The sequence below is a fragment of the Apis laboriosa genome, unplaced genomic scaffold (assembly GCF_014066325.1).
Source record: "Apis laboriosa isolate Shangri-la unplaced genomic scaffold, ASM1406632v1 scaffold104_cov149, whole genome shotgun sequence".
NCBI lineage: Eukaryota > Metazoa > Arthropoda > Insecta > Hymenoptera > Apidae > Apis > Apis laboriosa.
The window spans coordinates 3,069,126-3,092,630 of NW_025220694.1; the positions used below are offsets into that span (position 1 = coordinate 3,069,126).

The 23,505-nt window shown below is 19.7% G+C and overlaps 1 protein-coding gene across 1 annotated transcript; it reads left to right on the plus strand.

Annotated features, from left to right (window-relative positions):
* The first annotated feature begins 1,891 nt into the window (after window positions 1–1,891).
* On the plus strand, window positions 1,892–22,979 carry LOC122710317. The gene is made up of 11 exons (XM_043928121.1): window positions 1,892–2,030; window positions 12,218–12,474; window positions 12,855–13,022; window positions 13,131–13,292; window positions 13,360–13,521; window positions 14,062–14,269; window positions 14,567–14,693; window positions 15,559–15,566; window positions 17,821–18,060; window positions 18,601–19,645; window positions 22,027–22,979. The coding sequence occupies exons 2-11, from the start codon at window positions 12,245–12,247 to the stop codon at window positions 22,311–22,313; spliced, it is 2,637 nt and encodes an 878-aa protein (XP_043784056.1). The 5' UTR covers window positions 1,892–2,030; window positions 12,218–12,244; the 3' UTR covers window positions 22,314–22,979.
* Window positions 22,980–23,505: the final 526 nt, after the last annotated feature.

Here is a 23,505-nt window from a genome sequence, read left to right on the forward strand (position 1 = left end):
CTCTTTAATCTCTTATTATTATGATTAGCTAGTTTCAAGTGGAAATTTTTTTCTATGAACAAAGAAGTGCCACATACTCTTTTGTATTTTTCAAATTATTATTATTAAATTTTATCTCTAATATAAGAATTAAAAAAAAATTAACATAAAAATAACATAATATATTTGCTGAAAAATTAAAAAGATTAATGAATTTAGAATTTATTAAAGGTTCATAAATAAGAGTTTATAATTATTAAGAGTTTGTAAATAATAATTTTAAATATTTAAGTTATAAAAAAAACTTTTAAGAATTTAATTAAATTTTTTGTATACAATATTCACATATCTATTTTCTATTTTTAATGATTAATATTTAATTTGTATGTATTAGGGTTTCCTAAATTGAAAATATAAAATAAATTTTTTTCATTTAAAACTTTATTTTCGAATAAAATAAAAAATCGAAAAATTTTCAAATATAATTAAAATTGGTTATTTTATAATTAGATACGAGTGGACAACAAATGAAAATAAACAAAAAATAAAATTTAAAAATAAAATTTTTAAATTTTTAAATTTTTTAAAAAATTGTTTAAATTTTTTGTATCTATAAAAAATCGTTTTCAAATCATATGATTAGCGAATTTCTAAATTTAATTTTTTGAAAAACTAATTTTTATATGAAAAATAATTTATTCTATTTTTTTTTTTTGCTAATTTTATACGTAGAATTATATTCTACAATAATTCTAATTCATTAATTCTAATTGGCAAATAGCCAATTTTAATTGTATTTTTCAAACTGTTTTAATCAAAAATAAAATCTCAAATAAATAAATTTTATTTTATATATTTTATTTTATTTATATATTTTATATATTTTATATATTATGTGTATTATTTTTTTCACATAAAATCATTTTTTGTTCAATTGTATTTTTTTATAAATACATTAACAATAATTATATTTAGAAAATTTGAAAATTTGAAATGGTAAATTAAAAACTTTGAACTTTATCATATATCATAAATTTATAAAAATTTTAATAATATTATCTATATATATAAATAAATGTAAATATCATCAAAGTATATAATCATTATTATTATTATTATAAAATATATATAAAAGTCAATAAAATATATTAACATTTATAAAATAAAAAATAAAATTAATGAAGTTCTTTTCTTTCTCATAGTACAAAATATATATGATATCACAAAATATATATGATATTTTCTACGTGTTAGTGATTCATGTTTATTCTAACAGAATTGCAGATCACGCATTATGTATGTGAAAAAAAAATAATCTGAGTTAACTATTAGCAAAGTAGTATCGTCATGCACAATTTTCTTAATCTGAATTGTCAAGGAAATTCCTATTATAAATAATTTTGTAAAGACATTGTAAAAAAATCTTTTGTAATTCCAAATTTATTACTTTATTTTTACTTTATTCTTATTATTATTTTGAAATATACTTACTTCTTATATATAAATTTTTTTTTCAAAAAATTTGTTAAATTAAACACGTTTAAAGTTTTATTATTTATTATTTTAAATAATTAATTTAAATTAATTAAATTTAATTAATTAGATTATTATGAAGATAAAAAAATTTTTCTTTCTTTCCATTTGATAATCATTATAATAATCATTATAATCATTAAATAGATGCTACACGTATTAGATTATTTATGAATGCAGCATATTTGTATGTATGATTAGGGGAATCAATGATTAAATCTGCATTCTGGAATCCCCAGATCGAAAAGGAACGTCATATGTCAGGGAATCCCGATAAACAGGTATGAAAGTTATCTCTGTCGCCTCTCTGCTTACTCTCTCCCATATATTATTTGCTATTCTTCATTCACTCATACAACTTGTTAGTTAGTATGCTGTGATTCGCCGCAACCATTGCAAGTGCCATTTACACCGTTCTCTATAGTGTTAGTTTAAAGTTTGATAGTTTTTTTTTGTTTATCTGTGAAAATTGTTTATCAATTATCTGAGATAATGATATATGTATATAATAAATACTAGTAAGTTTATATTAAAATTGATCGATAATACATTATATGATTTATTTTTATTTATTGTTTTTTTTCTGATCAATGATCGTGATATACATATATACATATGCTTACTTTGTGTAATCATTTATAATAAATAAGAATTTATTAAAATATAAAAATTATTTAATGAAATAGTTTAATTTTTTGATGAAATATAAAAATGTTAAATAGTACTATGTAGATGTAGATGTAACTACCATGTAGACTTATATGTGATTTCGAATTAATAATCTTTATAATAATCAATTTTTATTGAATATTTTGTCTGCAAATATGTACGAAACATTTAATTTAGAGTTTTTCTGGCATAATAATTTATTAATTAGCATTTCATTAAATATATTAAATCAAAAAATTTATTTACAATATGTTTCATAAAATATTTTTGTATATACATAAGAAAGCTTTTTTTTTTATCTACTTTTTTACAATTTTATAATTAATCTAAAAATTCTTGATAAATATATAAATTTTATTACAAAAAATTATTACTTCGAAACAAAAAATTACTATTAATATAATTGATTTAATTACACATATGTATTTGAAATCTAAATCTGTTTGATAGATTCATATATAGATAGATATTCATATAGATTCATATATTTTCTCTGAAACTGATAGAGATATATTTTTTACAGAAAGAGGGGGAGAGAGTACTATTTTTTTATTTTAGAAGAAAATTATTTAAAAATATTTTCTGCTGAATTTACATAATTTCGTATATATGACTAATTATATATCTTGTTTTTTAATCATTGATACTATAATGTTATGAATGTCACTAAATTGTTATATATAAGTATATAAGTATATATAAGTACTCATATAAACTGCATGATTTTTAAATTCTGTAAAAAAACAAAAATATTTGATTCACTTAAAAAACAAAATATATTATATCACAGTGCTTTTACTTTTCGTTTGAAAATAATCTGCAAAAGTTTATATTAGCAGATGTGCCTGAAAGCTTATTAATTACAATTATTAAAAGTTTCCTGTTCGCAAGATATAAAATATCTTGCGAACTATTGTGAATAGTTGTCCTATTGATGATATTAACGATGTTCAATAATGCATTTTCATTGAAATTTGTATAGGTGATAAAATGTATAGGTGATAAAATTTAATAATATCGCAAATTATGAATAGTTCAATTTAAAAAAAAGAACAAGAAAAAAATAATTATTGATTATGTTGAATGTTATTTATTATGTTTGTTTATTATATGTTGTTTATAGTTGATTATGTTTAATGTTATTACAATGTTTCTTTTAACATAAGAATTTTGTTTACAAAATCTTATTAGAAATATTTAATTAGAATATATAATTTATATATGTATAGCTTACTTTGAATCGAATAAATATCTATGAACACTATAAATAAATATCAAAGAACACTATTCAATTGATTATAAAGTTGTACAAATTTTTTTATATAAATCGAAAATATATATTACAAAAATCATGAAAATATAAATTACTATCAAAAATAATTTTAAGAAAAATAATCAATAAAGATAATAAAAAGGGAAGAAAAAAATAGAAAAAAGTAAGAGAAAAAGAATAATAAAATGGTTTTTAAAATCTTTATTATATAAAAATAACTTATAATAAATAAATGATAATAACTTAATTATAAATAATAATTTGAAAAAAAATTAGAAAAACTATATTGTAGAAAGGGACAATGTTATCTTTGAAACATAAACCGTATTTTGTTTCAAAATGCTAAGTTATGACTATCTCACTAGTAAAGATATAAAAGAAGCAGTATTCGCTCATTGCAATTTTGAAAATTATTATTGCTTTAATATTTAATTTTTTTAAATTTTCTGAAAATTATTATAAATATTATAATTAATTTTTTTATATAATTATTATCATAATTATTATAAATATCATTACATTACATTATAATAGATAATTATACATTGTTCTGATTTTATTAATATTATCATTGATTTATTATCATTTATTTATTATAATTTATTTTATATAGTACCAAATAAAAAGATAGAAGTTGATATATTTAAATATTTTATATAATTAAAAAAAATATATATATATATTCACCTTATTTTACCGGGTTCAGCTTGATAACATATAACTGATATAGAATAATTTCTTATGAAAAAATAAAAAAAAAAAAGGAATAAAATTTCTTCGTCATAGATTTTGTTTTTGAAAGAATCGAATTTGAAAATTTTTTAATTACAAATGAAATTGGTTAATTCTCAATTGAATATTGATATTGAATGAGTTATCAATAAGAATTTATTTGACAAAAATAAGCAAAAATACAGAATTTTATTTCGTTCAAAAATTAATTTTCGAAAATGCAAATTTTAATAATTATTAATTATACAATTTTTTGTATATGTTTAATTTTTCAAAACAAAGATTTAAATAATAAAATTTTATTTTATATTTTTTATTATTTTTTATTTTCACATTTAATAATCTCTATCGATAAGAGCTTTTATTATAAACAAATCAAATTTATTTTTTTTTCTTATAGTTTTTTGAGAGATTATATAATATTAGGAGATTATATATAACATTTGATGATTTCTAAAATTTTAAATCATAATAATAAGATTTAAATGATTTTATTTTTCTTTAATCTTTTTTTTTACTTAAGCTCAAATGAATTTTTCTATTCAATTTTCTATTATTGGAAAAATCGAAGAGAAACGCATTGTTATTTTTGCAAGAATATTCAGACATATTGAAAATTTAAATTTATCAAATTAAATTAATATTATATAGTTACATGAATATAAATAATTAAATATAAATAAATAAATAAATAATAATAAATAAAAATACATAAAAAACAATACATATAATAATATATATTAAAGAAAAATTCGTAGAAAATGAATAAGATATCAAATATATTATTAATAAAAAATTTTTAATATTTTAGATTTAAAATGAATTATTGTATGTAAAATTGTAAAATTAAAATGTAAAATTAAATGGATATTAAAACCAATCTCTAATTTTTATAAAAAAATTGCTATTTTAGTTATTTTATTATATATTTTAAAATATCCGAATTTTTTATTTTTGACACAAAAAATTATTGTGATTTCATTTAGTTTTTAACATTATTTTATTATATCAAATTAATAAATAAATTTTGTAAAGTACAATAAATATTCTATCAAAAAAATTCATTCAATAAGAATCACAAGGATCAAAAATTTAAGAATTCCATAATTAACAAAGATATAAATCTTTAAGATTAAGTATACGTTAATATCCGAATATTTTTATGAGTAATTATGTGTAGATGTATAAAGTATATATTTTCTTATAAATTTAATTATTAATATGATTTAAAAATATCAAATTATTTGGCTATCATTTTGTCTAGCATTACAATAAAAATATGAAATTAATTTTGAATACACATTTCCCTCATTTTTCTTTTTTTTTTTTTCTTTTCTCCTTTAATTTCTCAGCCAAATCATATTTTTTAATATCATTTTTAATTAAAAAAAAATCTAATTTTATCATAAATTGAATAATGTTTCTTGTAAGTAGTAATCTTCCATAATATAATTAATAATACAATAATAATTAATTAAAAATAATTAATTATTTAATTAATATAAATTAAATTATTATCAGTATATTCCATGCATTATAGTATATATTTTCATAATACAAAAACTTTTGTCTATAAGTTATCGGATATATATTATGTTTAAAATAAAAATAAAAAAAATTGTAATTACAAAATAAAATTGATTTTTATTAATCATATGTTAGAATAAAAAAAACTAAGTTATAAAGATCACATTATAAATTTATTTTAAATAAAATTTTATTTAAAATTAATAAGAACAAATATCTAGTGATTTATAGATAAAATTATATGATAATTTTAAAAAATTTATAAAATTCTTCAAATTTCAATCACTAATTAAGAACAATTAAAAGTGATCATAATAATAGTGATAGATTTCAAATTTGTCATTCGATTATATAATAAAAAATATTGACTATAATAAAAATATAATTATATATAATTATGTATTGACTATGTAATAAAAAATAGCATCAGATAACAAATTACTACTACAATGTCTCAAATTATAATATAAATATCAGTTTTTCATATATATATATATATATATATATTCTTCATATTTACGATAATTAATGACAACATCATTTATATTTGAATATACTAGTATTTTATATTTTTCAAATGATTTAAAGAAAAAAAACCATGCATGTTATAATATAATTTAATTAAACAATGAATGTTATACTTTAATTAATTGTTAATTAATAAATTTTTTAACAATCTATACAAAGTTATCAATAATTGAAAAAAAAATTTAAGAAATCTTCTATTTTTATTTTGTATACAAATTTTTATTATGATTGAAGAACTAACGAATTATTTGATTTCGAAATAAAAATGTTCTATGAGAAAGAATCATTGTGTGTACATCTACAAACTGTAGGATAAAATAAAGGAACTTTTTATCGTTTCTGTCGGCTTTTCGGATTATTATGCCAGCTAAAACTGGTTTCGCGAATGTGCGGACAGCTGGTGGACACTAACTGACTAGCCAGCCAGTGATCCTTTAATCATCGAAACGTATATTATATCTTTTCAAAGATTTGAAAAATTTAATTAATGTGCATCATATCATCTCAAAAATTTGTAACTACAACCAATTTTATATTTATTTAAAATTTCTTATTTAACGCAATGTATTATATATATATCACTTGTAAGTGTGAATTATAATTATAATTTGAATATAAGATATTAATATAGAATATATTAAATATATTTGGAAAATCAATTCTAAAAGTTAAAACAAATACAAAAGTTTGGAATATATATATTGATTAAGATTTATTTATTAAATCATAAGCAATTGAAATTTATGTTAGATGTATCGAAATGGAAAGAGAATGAGACTGTTTTGTCTCCGTTATATGTCTCCATTACTTTATTCAATTAAATTGAATTTAAAATGTTTATGATTTAATAAATAAATCTCATACAATATTTTGGTATAATAACTTTTGTACTTATTGTGATCTCTTAAAGTATCTCATCAATATATTAATATTTTGTAACATAATAATCATGATTTACGTATATGATTTATGTATAGATATTAAATTTATTTACATATAATTATAAAATTATAAAATTGAAATTATAAAATTGAAATTTTTAATTTAATTAAAATATAATTTAATTTAATTAAAATTGAAAAAATATAATAGAAATATAGTATATATATATATAATATAGTATTGCGCATAGAGGAGCTTACTTTCAACTAAAAGCATGAAATGATTGTTAAATATAAAAACAAAGGAACAAAACAAAGAAAGAGAAATTAGAACAAATAATATTATGAGTACAATGAAAGTATATCTGTTCTGTTTCTTTAGTAAAACAAAGAGAGAAGAAATAACTTTTCAGTTTTCTCAAGGTAAACTACATAGCTTCTCGAGGTCATCGTGATTGATAAATTGTAACCTTTCTTTTCTCAGTTCGTTTAAAACAATCTTTCTTCAAATGTGACATTGAAAAAATAAAATTAAGGATAACAATGTTAACTTGATATCTAATATATATATATATATATATAATAATATAATCGGTAAATATGAATTCGCGAATTACATATATAATAAGATATTCATACACAAAGTATTTTAATATTAGATGTGTTTGCATGTGATTTAAATGTTTTGTTAATATAAACATATATATAAGCAAGTATATATCAAGAATTATTGTATTTTTATCCACAGAGATATTGAGTAAGAGTAGGAATAGGTCCTTTGGTGACTGATTTGGACGATAATAATCTTTATTGATAAATATTTATCGATAATAGTTTATATATATATCTAAATCCAATAACAAATAAATAATAATAAAATATAAAGTTATATTAAACTGGATATTCATATAAAATATTCTAAATTGAATTGATATCATTTATTTTAAAAATTGTTAACATTATTTTTACGAACCTACTTATGTGTTAAAAATTTTTTCAAGACGTTTTTTTAAAGAGATATCAAAAGTCTTTAGTTCTGATTAAGACATTTCATTGTAAATGTTATCGCAACTTATAATATTACGAATAGAAAGCCGATTCGACATTGCACGCTATCTATATGTATGTATATAGATATACATATATACAATCCATTGAAAAAGATGATTAGTAGTGCGTCTACTTTTATAATTACACGAAACATCTGAAATGCTTTCAGTTGAGTGAATAGATAACTAAACGAACAGATATCGACACATTAACGCCGCTACATTCAAATACTTATTCAAATGGTGAGCAGATAAAAACAATTTTATAGAACAATCTTACTATTCTAAAAAATATAAAATAATTCGTTATAATTATAATGATTACTTTTAATATTTTTTTAATTACATGATCAGAAATATTATATGATAAAGAAAAAATTTAAGATAAAAAAAACTTTATCTTAATATTAAAGTATAATTGAAGTTGATTTTAGTTCAATATAATTTAATTCAATAAATCGATCAATAAAGTAATTTTTCCATTATATTTATAATTTTTTAATATATATTAATAAATAAATGACAAACTATTCTATATATATAATTTTATATAAAATGATAGAACATGTAAAAATTCATTAAAATAATGAAAATTCTCTTTTTACAAAAGAAAATAAAGAAAAATTTCGTTAATTTAAAATATTTTTTAATATTAAAAAATATATTTTTTTATTAAAATTGTTACAAGTGTTAAATCTATTATCTAAAATTCGATTTAATCTGAAATATGCAACATTTGATATCGCCATTTAAATTGCGAAATTTTTATATTAATATTAAATGTTAACAACAATTTTAAATAATGTATCTAATTCAAATCTTTTTATGCAATTTTTTTACTTAATTTTAATATTAAATTTTAATTTAATTTAATTTTAATAATCATTAATATTTAATTTTCATGGATCTTCAATTTTTAAATTTTTACAATTAATTTATTATTAATAATTTATTATTCACATATTTTGTCAACAATTATTATATATTACATATATAGTCAATATAAGTTAATATATAATTTATTGTAGTAATGAATATAAAATAATTAAAATTATTATTTATTTTTTTTAAAGGGAATAAAAATATGTATTTATTTTTTATATTTAAATGTTTTTTAAATAAAAACATTTGTATACTTTATAAAATTCGTCTCAATTAAAATTATAGAATTTAATAAGTTTTGTAAATAATATGAATTCAATATATTATTTATAAATATTATATAAAATAATATAAATAAATTAATTAAAGCAAATTTTAGAATATTTGAATGATGCTCCTATTGCATTAATATTATTTACAATTAATTTGTATAATTTCTGATTGTATAATTGATGTTCGATATCAAAATTTTAACTTTAACGATAAAATATTGTATCAATATCATTTTTTTTAAAAATAAAAAATCTATTTTTATTTATAATTGTAAAAAACTTGAAGCTCTAATTTGAAACTTGTACATGTAAAAAATATACATATTTTTTATTTTCAAAAATTTATGAAGTAAAAATTTTATCAATATAAAAAAATTGTATATATATTGTATATATATAATTTACTTATTTATAAATTTACAAATTATATTTTATAAATATATATAGGGTACTCATAAAAATGTGGAGGATAGATTCTAGACATACAAAACGATGAAAAAAATTCATGTACATATATGATAAAGTTTACTTAACGAATTATAAGCATTTTAAATTTGTATTAGATAGACTGAGATGAAACAGAGAAAACGTTCAACTGTGCACGATAATACCGTATTGCAATATCGGAATGAAAATAAATACACTAATATTTTTTTATATACAATTGATTATTTCAAATGAATTTCAGTATTATATAATTTATATATAATTTCAGTAAGATAATATATAATTTACATTAATATAACTATTGTAATATAACTATTCAACATTTTTATATCGTTTAAAAAAAAATTTTAATTATGCATATTGAAATCTATATAATTTATAATTTAACAGAAACTTAACTCGGAATTTATTATAGCAAAGTTATAGTTATTATAGCAAATTCTATTAATATTTGAAATTACGATGATTATAAATTATTTTATTTAAAATCATTGATGAATTGTTGTATTTCATTCAACGTATTTGTCGAAATCCATAGAAACAAATCACAACACATTTCTATAAAATTTCAAATTAGAAAGGTTGTGTTTTTATATGCACAATTGTTTTTTTAATTATTTTCACATGTACAAAAAAATCCGAAGTAATAATGATACTTAAATCATGTCGCATTAAATTTTGAATTTCAGATTATTAAACATTCAATCAAATTACATAAATTTTTATCTTTATTTCATTTGCATTAGATATTTCTTATTCTTATGTAAGAGAAATAATAATCGATTTGGATATTACCTTTAATAATATGAATCAATATTACACATTAATATATCATATATCCATAAAAAATACATATCGCAATTGCTTTTTTTATGCATGTTCGAATGAATATATTATAAATTTACTAATTTTTTTTTTATATTTTTATTTCTGATATACGTTACACGAACATTATGAACAATCCGAATTCAGGACAAAGCAATACTATCTTACCAATGGGAAAGATTATTGATCTAGACTTTCGTATTTTTATACATATAAAAATAATATTCGATTTTCTATTTTATTTTTCTTTTTATCAAATCTCTTTTAACATCCATCAGCATTCAATTGTTAGCAACACTATTTCAGTAATACATATCGCGGAATTAAGTTTAGAGTTTGATAAAATAATACATAAATTTAAATATTAAATTTAAATATTTGTTTAAAATAAAATTTTAATTAAATAATTTTCATATAAAATGGAATGGTACAATAAAAAATATTTAAATTTAAATATTAAATTTAAATATTTGTTTAAAATAAAATTTTAATTAAATAATTTTCATATAAAATTGAATGGTACAATAAAAAATAATAATCTAAATAATTTTGTTCAAAGAAATGTAAATGTGTATAAAAAGTATATAAAAAAAAATATTTAATATGCAATAACATAACATAAAAAAAAAAATGCAATGCTTATATGATTTTTTTAGTGGAGAGATTTAAGATTTACAAAGATATTAGTATGACATGATAAAATATAGATATTGAACTATATCGGCTATTATTTTTTTTTGTTTAATAATTTCATATCGAAATAAAAAATTTGAATTGTATGAAATAAACACAATGAATTCAAATGAAATAAACACAAGATTTTCAACTGATGTTTTGATCGATGAATTTTAAATTGATTCAAATATTATTAGTGACTTTTTTGTACATGTGAAGATAAGCAAATTTATGTGTAGAAAAACACATTTTTTTAATCTGAAATCTTATGAGATTGTATTTTGACTCACTTCTATAGATTTCGCCAAATTGAATAGACAAATTGAATATTATGCAATAATTCAGTCATGAATTTAAATAATATATTTGTAAATATATATATAATGATTACTTATAGATTTAAATAAAGTTATGTATTAATATTTTAGAATTTACTAAAATTTATTCGAAGTAAGTTTTTGTTAAATAAGGAGTTACATTAATACGTACATTATATTACATTATACTGAAATTCATTTGAAATAATCAATTGTATATAAAAAAAATATCAATATATTTACTTTCATTGAAAAGCTCTATTATACAAGAGACATTACAATACAATATTATCGCTCATCCAGCTAAGCGTTCTCTCACTCTATTTAATATAAACTTAAAATGCTTATAACTCGTTAATTAAACTTTATCATATGTATACATACATATAAACTTTTTTCATTGTTTTAATGTCTAAAATCTATTCTTCAAAGGAATCCTATATTTTACTTCATATATTAATATTTTTTATGTACAAAAATTCTTTATAACATTAAAATTTTTTAAATTTAAATGTAATTGATAATGTGTAATTGATATCATAAAATATGAAAAATTGGTAAAGTAAAAAATTAATTTAATTAAAATTTTAACTTTCACTCAGTATAGTAAATTATATTTAATTTTTAGAATCTCGATTGTTGATAAAGGAAAACCATGTCTCTGTTAGAAAATAACTCATTTATTCAAATATTGACGACAACTTTCCATCCGCATGATGAAAAATATGAAGAATATCATCACAATGATGAAAATATGTCGAATGTATTGATCGCAAAAGGAATCACAATGATTATCTTATGCATAGTAAGCACTTGCATGGGTATTTTACCTATGCAAATGGCAAAGTGCTTAAAATGGAATATTTCTAATACTGAAAATCCTAGGTATTAACATAATTAATAATAAATTAGATGATAAAAAAATTTTTTTATTTTGTAATCTCTTTTATTCATTAATAATTAAGTTAATTCAAATTGTTTATTTATATTTCTATTTTGTTGTAAATATAAATCCTAATCAAAATAAAAAAAATTAAAAAGACAAAACAAATGTCAGATTTATATTATTTATGAAAAATAAATTTCAAAATTTTATCAATTTGATTATAACATAATATGTATTATAATAAGTATTAACTTATCAAAGTACTAATAAAAATGAAAATGAAATAATTTTATATATGAATATAAAAGCATAAATGTAATAAAAATCGAAAAAATGAATTGATAAGTTAGTATTAAAGATTGATTTATTTTTGCTGTAGGTCAACAAAATTAGTAAGCTTTCTTCTTGGATTCGGTGGTGGTGTTCTTTTTTGCACGATGTTTCTTCATTTATTACCCGAAGTAAAGAAAGGACTAGAACATCTTACAAAAGAAGGAAAACTTCCAGAATTTAGTTTTTCCTTATCTGAAATGCTTACCTGTACTGGGTGAATGAAATAAAATTAATTTATTTTTTTTTATTACATTTAAAAGAAAGATTTTAAAATTTATAAAAATAATATATAAGAATTTAATATTATGTTATATATTCTTAGTTTTTTTATTATGTATTTGGTCGAAGAATCAGTACATTCATATTTGCGGAAGAAAACAGCACACAAAAAAGAATTTTCAAAGAAAGATGTTAGTAGGAGTACTAATGAATTAATTGAAAATGGAGAAACTTTGCCGAATTTTGTTAGTGGACATTCACATTAGTAAGTAAGAAATATCTAACAATCATTTTATTTCAAATTATATGGAACGAAAATATATATGTTATAGTAACAGTCATGGTCATTCGCATCATTTACCAGTCATAATAGATGAGAAACATGACTTTATCATAAGTTCATTAAGAGGATTATTAATTATTTTGGGTTTATCTGTACATGAATTATTTGAAGGACTTGCTATTGGATTAGAAAGTTCAGCCTCTTATGTTTGGTATGTTTGTTTTTTAATAAACAATGAAATAGAAATAATATAAAATATTAAAATTTCCAATATTGTTTGGATATTTAAAAATCTTTATTTTTATTTTTATTTAAATTGAAAAGAAAATTAATAGAAGATTTAAACCAAAAATTTCAAAAGAAATGTTTGAAACAAATCTATTTGAATCGTCAATTATACAATAGATTATATTGCTGCATAAATGTTAATAACGTTTTAATTTAAAAACTAACTTTCAGATTTGATCAAAAATAATTTAATACATTTAAATTTCTAATTTTTGTTTATTTAATAATCATCAATATAATTATCATTATCGCTAAGATGAACAAAAATGATTTCGTGAAAATTAATGAAATAAATAATGTTTTCTTTATTTAAAAATTGTAAATTGTAATAGATAATAGTTAATGAATATTAATTCATAAATAATATGTTTAACATTTACAAGGCAAAGATTTACAAAAATTTTATAATAACATATTTTAATAAAAGTATTAATTTCGTTTTCATTTTCGTTTTTGTTTTCAGGTACATGTTTGCAGCAGTAGCGGCTCATAAATTCGTGATAGCATTTTGTATTGGCGTAGAATTAATTACTTATAATACCAAACGATATCTTTCGATAATCTACATTTGCACATTTGCAATTGTTTCTCCTCTAGGAATTGCCATAGGAATTTTTCTAGTTGGTGACGAAAATGCCGCCACCAGTGGCATATTACCAGTATTACTGCAGGTATATATACAAAAACATTTTTATACTTTTCATCAGTAAATAATTAAATATGTTATTTAAATACATATAGAAAATAAAAATAATATAATATTATTATATATATATAATAATATTTTTTATATATATAATAATAATAATAATAAAAAATATATATAGTATATATATATTACATATATATTATATGTAGTACACATATAATATACATATATATATTATTAATATATGTATAGTAATATATATATATATATATATTCTACATATATATATTTAATATATATTTATATATAATTAATATAGGGTTTGGCTTCTGGTACTTTATTGTATGTAATATTTTTCGAAATTCTTCAAGAGCATAGAAGTGGACTCAATCAATATTTATCGATTCTATTTGGATTCATCTTGATGTTTGGATTACAGTTGTTAAGTAAGTACAAAATTTATTTTCAAATAAAAATTAATATTTAAAAATATTTATAAGATATATTCTTATAAACATAAAAATATTCTATCAATTCTAATATATATAAAGTAATATAATATAAAAATATATATAATATAAAAAGTCTATTATATATATATATATATATATATATATATATATATATATATATAATTAAATATGAAATTATAAATATGAAATATTTATAAATATTTATAAATATGAAATGTATATATAATTAAATATGAAATTGTTCTTCTGTTAGAGTTATCGCATAGATATTTGTCTCAATAATGGGAGAAATATTCGAACCTAATTAAATTCTCATCCAATAATCAAAACCTTCTTTATAAACATTAATTTATGATTTTAGAGAAACTAAGAAAATAAATTAAATATTTCTGACACAACGATAAACAATCATGATAATTTATAATTATATGTGCGAAAATTATCGTTTGTTTAAAAAAAATACAATTAGATTATTAAAGTAAAAAAAAAAATTCTACATTAAAATTAACTTTTTCGAAATTATATTTGAATAATTATTTAGACAATCAAAAATAAACTATTAATAATAATTATTATTATTTAATATGCATTTGAATAAACTTTATTGATTTAAATCAAATTTTTTTCGCTAATGTAATTTATAAAAAAAATTATAAAAATATCAACTAATAAAATAATATATGAGTAACTTAAATTCTTATTGATAAAAAATGTATATTCAATTAGATTATAAAAATGTGTCAAAAAGTATTTGAAAGGATAATTTTAAAACTAACTTACAGCAAAACAAAAGCTTTTTTTGTATCATGTTTTAATAATTTAACTTTTATTATTATAGTACTTATATAATTGGAAATGCCTTTGAAGTTTGAAATATTTATCCAGTGCATTTAATTCATGATTATTCATAATATAATATGAATATTTACGCTGCAAATTCCGAATTGAAAATAATTTAATATAAGTTAATATAAGTTTAAGTTACACTTAAAGAAACCAAACCAAAGGAATAGGAGAAACACGTGCAATATATATATTTATTTTTAATTCCTAACTGACTTAATTTTTATTATTATTATTAACTTAATTATTGTATAAATATTATTGACTTAATTTTTATTTTATTATTATTATTAAATTTTTAAATTTATTTATAATTAAATAAATTATTAAATTAACATAAAAAATATATACTCATAATTCATATTCTTAATTTCTATTTTTTTCTATTTTTAATAATTTTCTATCTATTTTTAATAATTTTCTAATTTAAAAATATAAATAAAATTTGCAAACAAAATTACAATAAATAATTCTCAATCATAAATGAAATAATATACCTATTATAGAATATGTCAAATTTTATCAATAATTTTTGTATTAATTTCATCTTCAACTAGTAATATTAATATATTTTTTTAAAATATATATTTTTTTAAAATTATCGAACATCTAATCTCACGACGAATCGATCTAGCAATCAATGAAAATAATAATCGCTCAGCCCAATACTTCAAGCGCGCAATGCTTGCAATCGTTCATTTTTCTCCACGATTGTCAGTATATAGTATCTGTAAGTCATGTTCGCTATCAGGTCACCAAACAGTCGCGTTGAGTTCATGCATCTGCGAGAAACATTTACATACACGTTAGCTGTGGTACGTAACTGTCCAACACTACAGCAACACGCGTCAACACAAAAGGGGAAAGGAGAGAAACGAACATCGGTCTGGTAGGAAGCAATGTGTCTAATGGAAGGGGAAGAGAGCAGGAAACAGCACGGCTATGTAAGACGCGAGGGGATCATGAGTCGAGTAGGCAACTAGCCCTGAGTATTCGATTCACCGTCGTACCGCATGGAACGGACGTAATTTATTTTAACTAGGTTCATTTATAGTTTTTTTAATTTTATAGTTTTTTCAAATCCTTTTCGCGATTCTCAAAAATAAATTTTCTCACAAGCTCACCAGTTAAAATATACGATTATAAAATATATTTAGAAAGTATCATTAACAATTAAATAATCATTTCAAAACTATATATTGATCTGTTCACATTTTTCAACCAAAAAATAGTGTTGCAATACAAAGTAAAGAGTGTAATTTCTTCAACAATTTGGATCTAACACATATTATTTTACAGAAATTTTACTTCACTAAAATATTTAAATTTCATTTTTAATACAGATTATAATTATCATTATTTTATTAAAGTTTTAATAGAATTATAGTTTAATAGAGTTAAAGTGAAAAGGTTGGTAAATAAAATTAATATTAAATTAATATTAAAACTATCAAAGCAATTTAATTTTACAATTATTAAAAATGTTTTTTTTTTTACAAATATTTTTGAAGAAATTAATATTGATAATATAGTATATATAAAAAAAGATTAATATTATATATTTATATATTTATTATATATTAATATTATATATTTTTTTATATATTATATATATATATCAATATATTATATATATATATAATATATATTAATATATATAATTATATACATATATATATATATATATATATATATATATATATATATATAATACATTAAAATAATATAATTATTTTTATAATTCTATTTTAATTCTAATCATCTATGTAATGCCTCCAAATATTTGCATACTAAAGATCGGTAATTTTTATATATATATAAAAATTTTTAAAAATATATAAATATTTTAAAAGAATATGAAAAATCTGAAATAGTATACAAGAATTAACTCTTTGATTAAATTTCATATTGCGTTAATATTTTACTAAAATTATCTGGTCTTATCGTTAAATGTCGTTCACCAGTGCCTCATACGTGTGTTAAGTGACAAAGTGAATACTTCGTTCGATTGATTGTCTGGACAAAGACGAAAAAAGTGCGAAACATTTGACAAATTAAACGTCAAGAAGAGATAGAAAAATAAAATATTAATTGAACAAAAGAAATATGATAAAGTGATAATTAAGAAAAAATAAAAGTAAAGAAGAGAAATCTCAAGATTGACTGATTATTGATAAGCCATTTATTTTGGATAATATATGGAATTGAGATAAAAACTTAAAATTCAAATTTATCTTTTAAAATATAACGAAAAATAAAAATGGAGGAAGCAACTACATCTACTGTTTTATTAGTAGCAAAGATAGGTGCAATGATTGGTCTTGGTTTTGGTTCTTTGCTTCTGGGAATGCTACCGCTGATTGTCGGACGTTACAGAATGAATCATCGTAAAAAACAACATTGTGGAATTTTCAGTAATTCCAGTACTTGTACATCGACATCAGTTTCAAACGCTTCATCCGCTAGTGTCATCTCTGGATCTGCAACGAGTTCACAAGTATGTTTTGAATCTTAGTACCAAAATTTCAATGATAAAATTGTAAAAGAATTCAATAATTCTTAATAGTTCTCAATTGATAGAAATATTTATTTGAAAATTAATCCACATTAAATTTTATTTCTATATCGAAATAAGCAAATAAATATATAATACTTCATATTTTTACTTCGTATTTTTCTTATATTTTATACTTTATTATATATTATAAACTTTATATAATTATTCCATTTATTTCTTTATATATCTTATTGATTATACTTTATCAATTGAGAATTTTTATTGAAAAGCCAACTTCTCCTATTTTTCTCATATTGATTTATTGTGGTAGAATTCTTGATTTTATAAAAAAAATTTATTTTCATAAACTAAATTAACAATAATATTAAATAAATAAAATATAATGGCAATAGTTCTATTTAATTAAACTTTTTCTCAATGATAAAAATCAAAGAAAAAGAAAAAAAATAGAAAGAATAAAATCGTTTTAAAGGACACGAAATGTTTGGCAAATTAGAAAATATAACATATACTCTTCAGGGTTTACAAACATCGTTGCTGCTCTGTTTTGGCGGAGGAGTTCTTCTCTTCACCACATTCTTACATCTAGCTCCAGAGGTTCGAATCAGCGTAGAAAGACATCAAACAAACAATCAACTACCTACTCTAGGCACGCTAAGTTTATCAGAGCTACTATTTTGCGCCGGATTTTTTCTCGTCTATTTCGTTGAGGAGGCAGTACATGCAGCGCTGACGGGAAAACCCGATTCATCGGAAGCGCTGCTATATAGAACAGTATCTGTGCGTAGATGTAATAATCAAACAAGTGCAACATCAACCACAATTGGATCGACCACCACAGTATCCACCACAATCAGGTCTACATGGAAAGAAGATAACAATGATTCAGAAGATAGCGAAAATAATTTAAACAAACGGCAAAACGACTTGGATGAATTTCACGATAGCAAACAAGAGAAAATGTTACCCACAATATTTGTTTTATCATCTCCTATAGGATTATCTTCCATAAAGCATAGTTCACAAAACAACATGAAGCACTTTTCTGATGTAGAATTGAATCATTATCCCAGAATGGAACATCATGAACATAATCATGTGACTATAACAAAAAAAACATCAATACAAGGACTATTAACAGTTCTTGCTTTATCTTTTCACGCAATTTTCGAAGGTTTAGCTGTAGGTTTAGAACCTTCTATTAGTTCTGTTATTTACCTGGCTGCTGCAATAGCTACTCATAAATTAGTGATTTCATTTTGTGTTGGTATGGAGCTTTATGTTGCTGGTGCTTCTACTAAGACTACTCTTGGATATCTAACAATATTTTCTATGGTAACACCAATTGGTATTGCCGTTGGATTAGCCCTTGGTCATTTTAAAAATGATAGTGAGAATTTAGGACCTACTCCAACAATACTACAAGGAATGGCCGCTGGAACATTGCTGTACGTGGTTTTCTTCGAAGTATTGGCGCGAGAGAGAGCTAACGAGAAAAGTGGCCTTTTACAATTAACTGCCATAATTATCGGATTTATGCTGATGTTGGGTTTACAAATCGCCAGTGAGTGTTTTCTGATCCGAAATTAAAGTGTATAATAAAATGATAATTTGTAAAGATGATATAAAAATGTTTGCAAATATCCATTTTTTTTTTTTGATCTCTAATCAATAATGAAGTTGAAATCATCCATATTCGTTTATTATCATATGAAACTATTGTGGTTTATATCTAATAGGAATCTATATATTTTCTTCTATATTTTTCTTTTTTTTTTTTTTTTTTTAGTTTAATACCTATCTTGAAAAAATTTTATTTCAATGCAGAATTCAAAACAAAAATTCTTTTAAAAATATAAAAATATGAAATTCTAGTTATTATTTTTTTTGCCATCAAAACATTTCTAATATATAATTATATAAGTTTAATAAATTATAATTAATTTCTTTATTTTTAAAAAATAATAGTATTATTATAGTAGTAATAGTATTGATTCTAAAATTTAAATAAGATATATTTTATTAGTACTACTCAATAGAATCATAAAAAAATTCAATTTATCATCATATTAACTGTTTATAACAATGGCCATTATTTTGATTTTCATCTTTCTTTTTTAAAATTATCAATTTCGGTGCAAATTTATTGCCAGTATGTCCTTAATGCAATCACCACCCATGTATTCTCGTAACACGTGAAAACTATTCTTATCGATTTAACAAAAAGTTATAATTATAAAAATCGTAAGAAATTGAATTGTATTATATAATATTCTCAATTTTATTTTTTAATCAAACTTTAATTTTTCATAAAAAAAGAATTAATTAATTAATGATATAGATGATTATTATAATTATAATATATTATTAATGTATATAAAGATTTTATTTACTATTCACTATTTCTTATAAATAAATATAATCAAATTTAAAATAAATTAATAATCTTTTAATTTAATTATGAGACTAAATAGTTTTAATTTAATAATCTAGATAGATTTAAATCATTTCAAAAAAACTGGTTACATAAATAGAATATAATTTTCTCATTTGTTGTCAATTTTTATTTCTTTCATACAATAATATTCCAATTGATATATCTTTTAATTGCAATTAGGATAATGATTCTGATAACAGTGATGGACAAATGTAATAAATTTCTGCTTTGCAATAATGTTATCTGTTGCAATAATTTTTCATTGAATCTTATCATTTGTATATAATATCACCATCATAATATCAAATATATCTATTAATTTCACAAAAATATGCACATATATATTTTTATCGACTAAATAATTTATATGCATAAATATATAATAATGTCTTTGAAGAATTAAAAAAGATCGATTTAAAATCCGATTTATATATATAAATAGTTAGATTTAAAATTTTTACTCAAGTCATTCGATATTGCTATTCATTTTAATAACAAGTTATTTAAAAGATTTAGGTTTGACAAGAATTTACAAGAACTTCAGAATAACAACTATTTTTTACAGAATTATGCAATTTGATTTCATGGTAAAAACAATGAATCTATTATATTAGAAATAATAAATTCTTTCTTCGATTTAATAGAATAGAGACAAGCATAATATAATAGGCTACTATTTGTATACAATTCATTGAACTTTAATGAATATTAAATTTTTAAACTCATTAGTTTAGTTTAACATAGTAAAGTTTAACTTTTTGCCGTTATAAATTATATTATTGTTTCTTTTTTTTTTGATTCATATGAAAATTTGTATTACATAAAATTATTTTAAATGGAGGAGATAACAAAATTGTTGTTCATGAAGAACAATTCTTTAAAAAAACTAATGTAATTTCTACTTTCTCCATTTCCATGTCAATGACTCGAGACAACGAACAATCAAACCAACTTTCGATTGCTTTCTCGACTATTTATTAAATTTATAATTACTATTTATGGAAAAAAAAATTGTAGAAGTTCTTTTCATGAATATATATGATATTTCAAATATCACTAAATATCGAACAATTTTCTTTATAATAAAAATCTTCTTTTAAATATTTAAAGATATAGATATTTTTTATAGATATTTAATATTTCTAAGTATAAAAAGTACTAAGAATATTTTATTTTTTTTATTTCTATTTATTTTTTATTCAAAAAAAATTTCTTTATTCGGCTATTCTTTATTCAGAAAATTATTCTTAGAATTATAAATTTGTTTTTAATCACAAAAAATTTATTAGGAAGTTTAAATTTATTTTTCTCTTAATAAGATTTATCATTTTTTCAAATTATTCAATGAAATTATTCTTAATTTGTTTTTAATTGTACATATTTATAAGTATATTATGAAACCTATCTACTAAATATAAATAAAACTTATCTATAATTATAAAATTCAAATAAATAAAAAATAGGCGCTAATAGCATTTATCTAAAAAATTATTTTTTCTATTTTTCAGCCGCGCATTCTCACTCTCATTCACATTCACATGACGATCATGCATATATGCACGATCATAATACCGAACATCATCAAGAAAATGATCACAATCACGAGTTGGATTCCCATGAACATATCTATTCAAATGAAATGAGCGAACGAATACTCACTGACAAAATCTATAAAGTGACAGAAAGTATTGCAGATACTATGAGCAACATTTTATCTTCAACGATAAAAATTCCAACTGATATGTCTTTCCAAACTAATAATAACGAAACAGTATTGCACGAAAATCGAAGTTAATATTCGTTAATAACAAAATATTGAATACTAAAACTAAAGTATTTGATATTTCTTTAATGGGATAAATGAACCTTGAAATTTATCTCATTTTGCAACGATGCATAGTACACGATAAGAAGATTAAAAAAGAAATTTTGAAACGAAGAAATGAAAAAGAACAGTATTATGAAACTTTGGTTTCAATCTAAAAAAGGAAAACGATACTCTTATTATACGGGTATTATATGCATATGTTACCAATTATGCAAATTATGCAGATATTAAATGGTAATATTTACGAAATATGGTAAAAATGTACATCTAAAACAACAATAAAATATCGCCATTGTCTTTGAATGGCCAAATGTGATACGATTCATAAGTATAAGTGTTTAATCGCGTAATTACTTAATTTCTTCTTAATGTAATATAAATGTAATTTACATCTGTCTATCTTATATCTATCTTTTATATTATAACTATAATACAAAACTATTTCTTAATTCTTTATATTAATATTGAAATACGTACAAGTATGTACATATGTGTTTACATATAATGCATATTATTATAACATTATAATAAAAGTATAATATTGTAATAAAATAGAATATATTTTGCTATTATCGATTCTTTATGTTCAAAAGTAACAGTTTTAAATTTTAATTATTATAAATATTAAATCATTCCAAGTAATATTATTTTAAAAATTTTCAATAAAAAAAATAATAGTTAATAATAATAATTAGTTACTTTTAATCAATAATATATTAACTATTTATAAAGATATTTCCTATGTTTAGATAATTTTTTAATTTATTAATTTAATTTTTTTCACAAAAAATCTTATTATTTCAATTAAAAAATTTTTCTAATATTAATGTATGTAATTTACGAAATAAATGATAATTTATTGATAATGAATCAAAAAAATTTGAATGTGATATATTAATATCATTTTAAATTGTATATTTAAATTTAATTACTTATTATTATCATATTATATATTATCATGCATTTTCATAACTAAAAAAATTTTCATAACTAAAAAATTCTTTTATGACTTGCTAATATTATAATATTTTTTCGTTTATCAAAACTGTGTTTTGTAATTCTTTGTTCTTCTTTATCTTTATTAAAGTGCAATTATTATGTTTTTTTTTGTAAATTTATTATAAATATTTTTTTATTTATTATTTTCAAACAAACAGAA

What these genes read in the sequence shown, in the direction of transcription:
- LOC122710317 (XM_043928121.1), top strand. Translation starts at nt 12,245, where the DNA reads ATGTCTCTGTTAGAAAATAACTCATTTATTCAAATATTGACGACAACT. An exon ending in GTTAGTGGACATTCACATTA is followed by an intron (nt 13,293 to 13,359) that starts GTAAGTAAGAAA and finishes TATATGTTATAG; the next exon opens with TAACAGTCATGGTCATTCGC. An exon ending in GTTGGGTTTACAAATCGCCA is followed by an intron (nt 19,646 to 22,026) that starts GTGAGTGTTTTC and finishes TCTATTTTTCAG; the next exon opens with CCGCGCATTCTCACTCTCAT.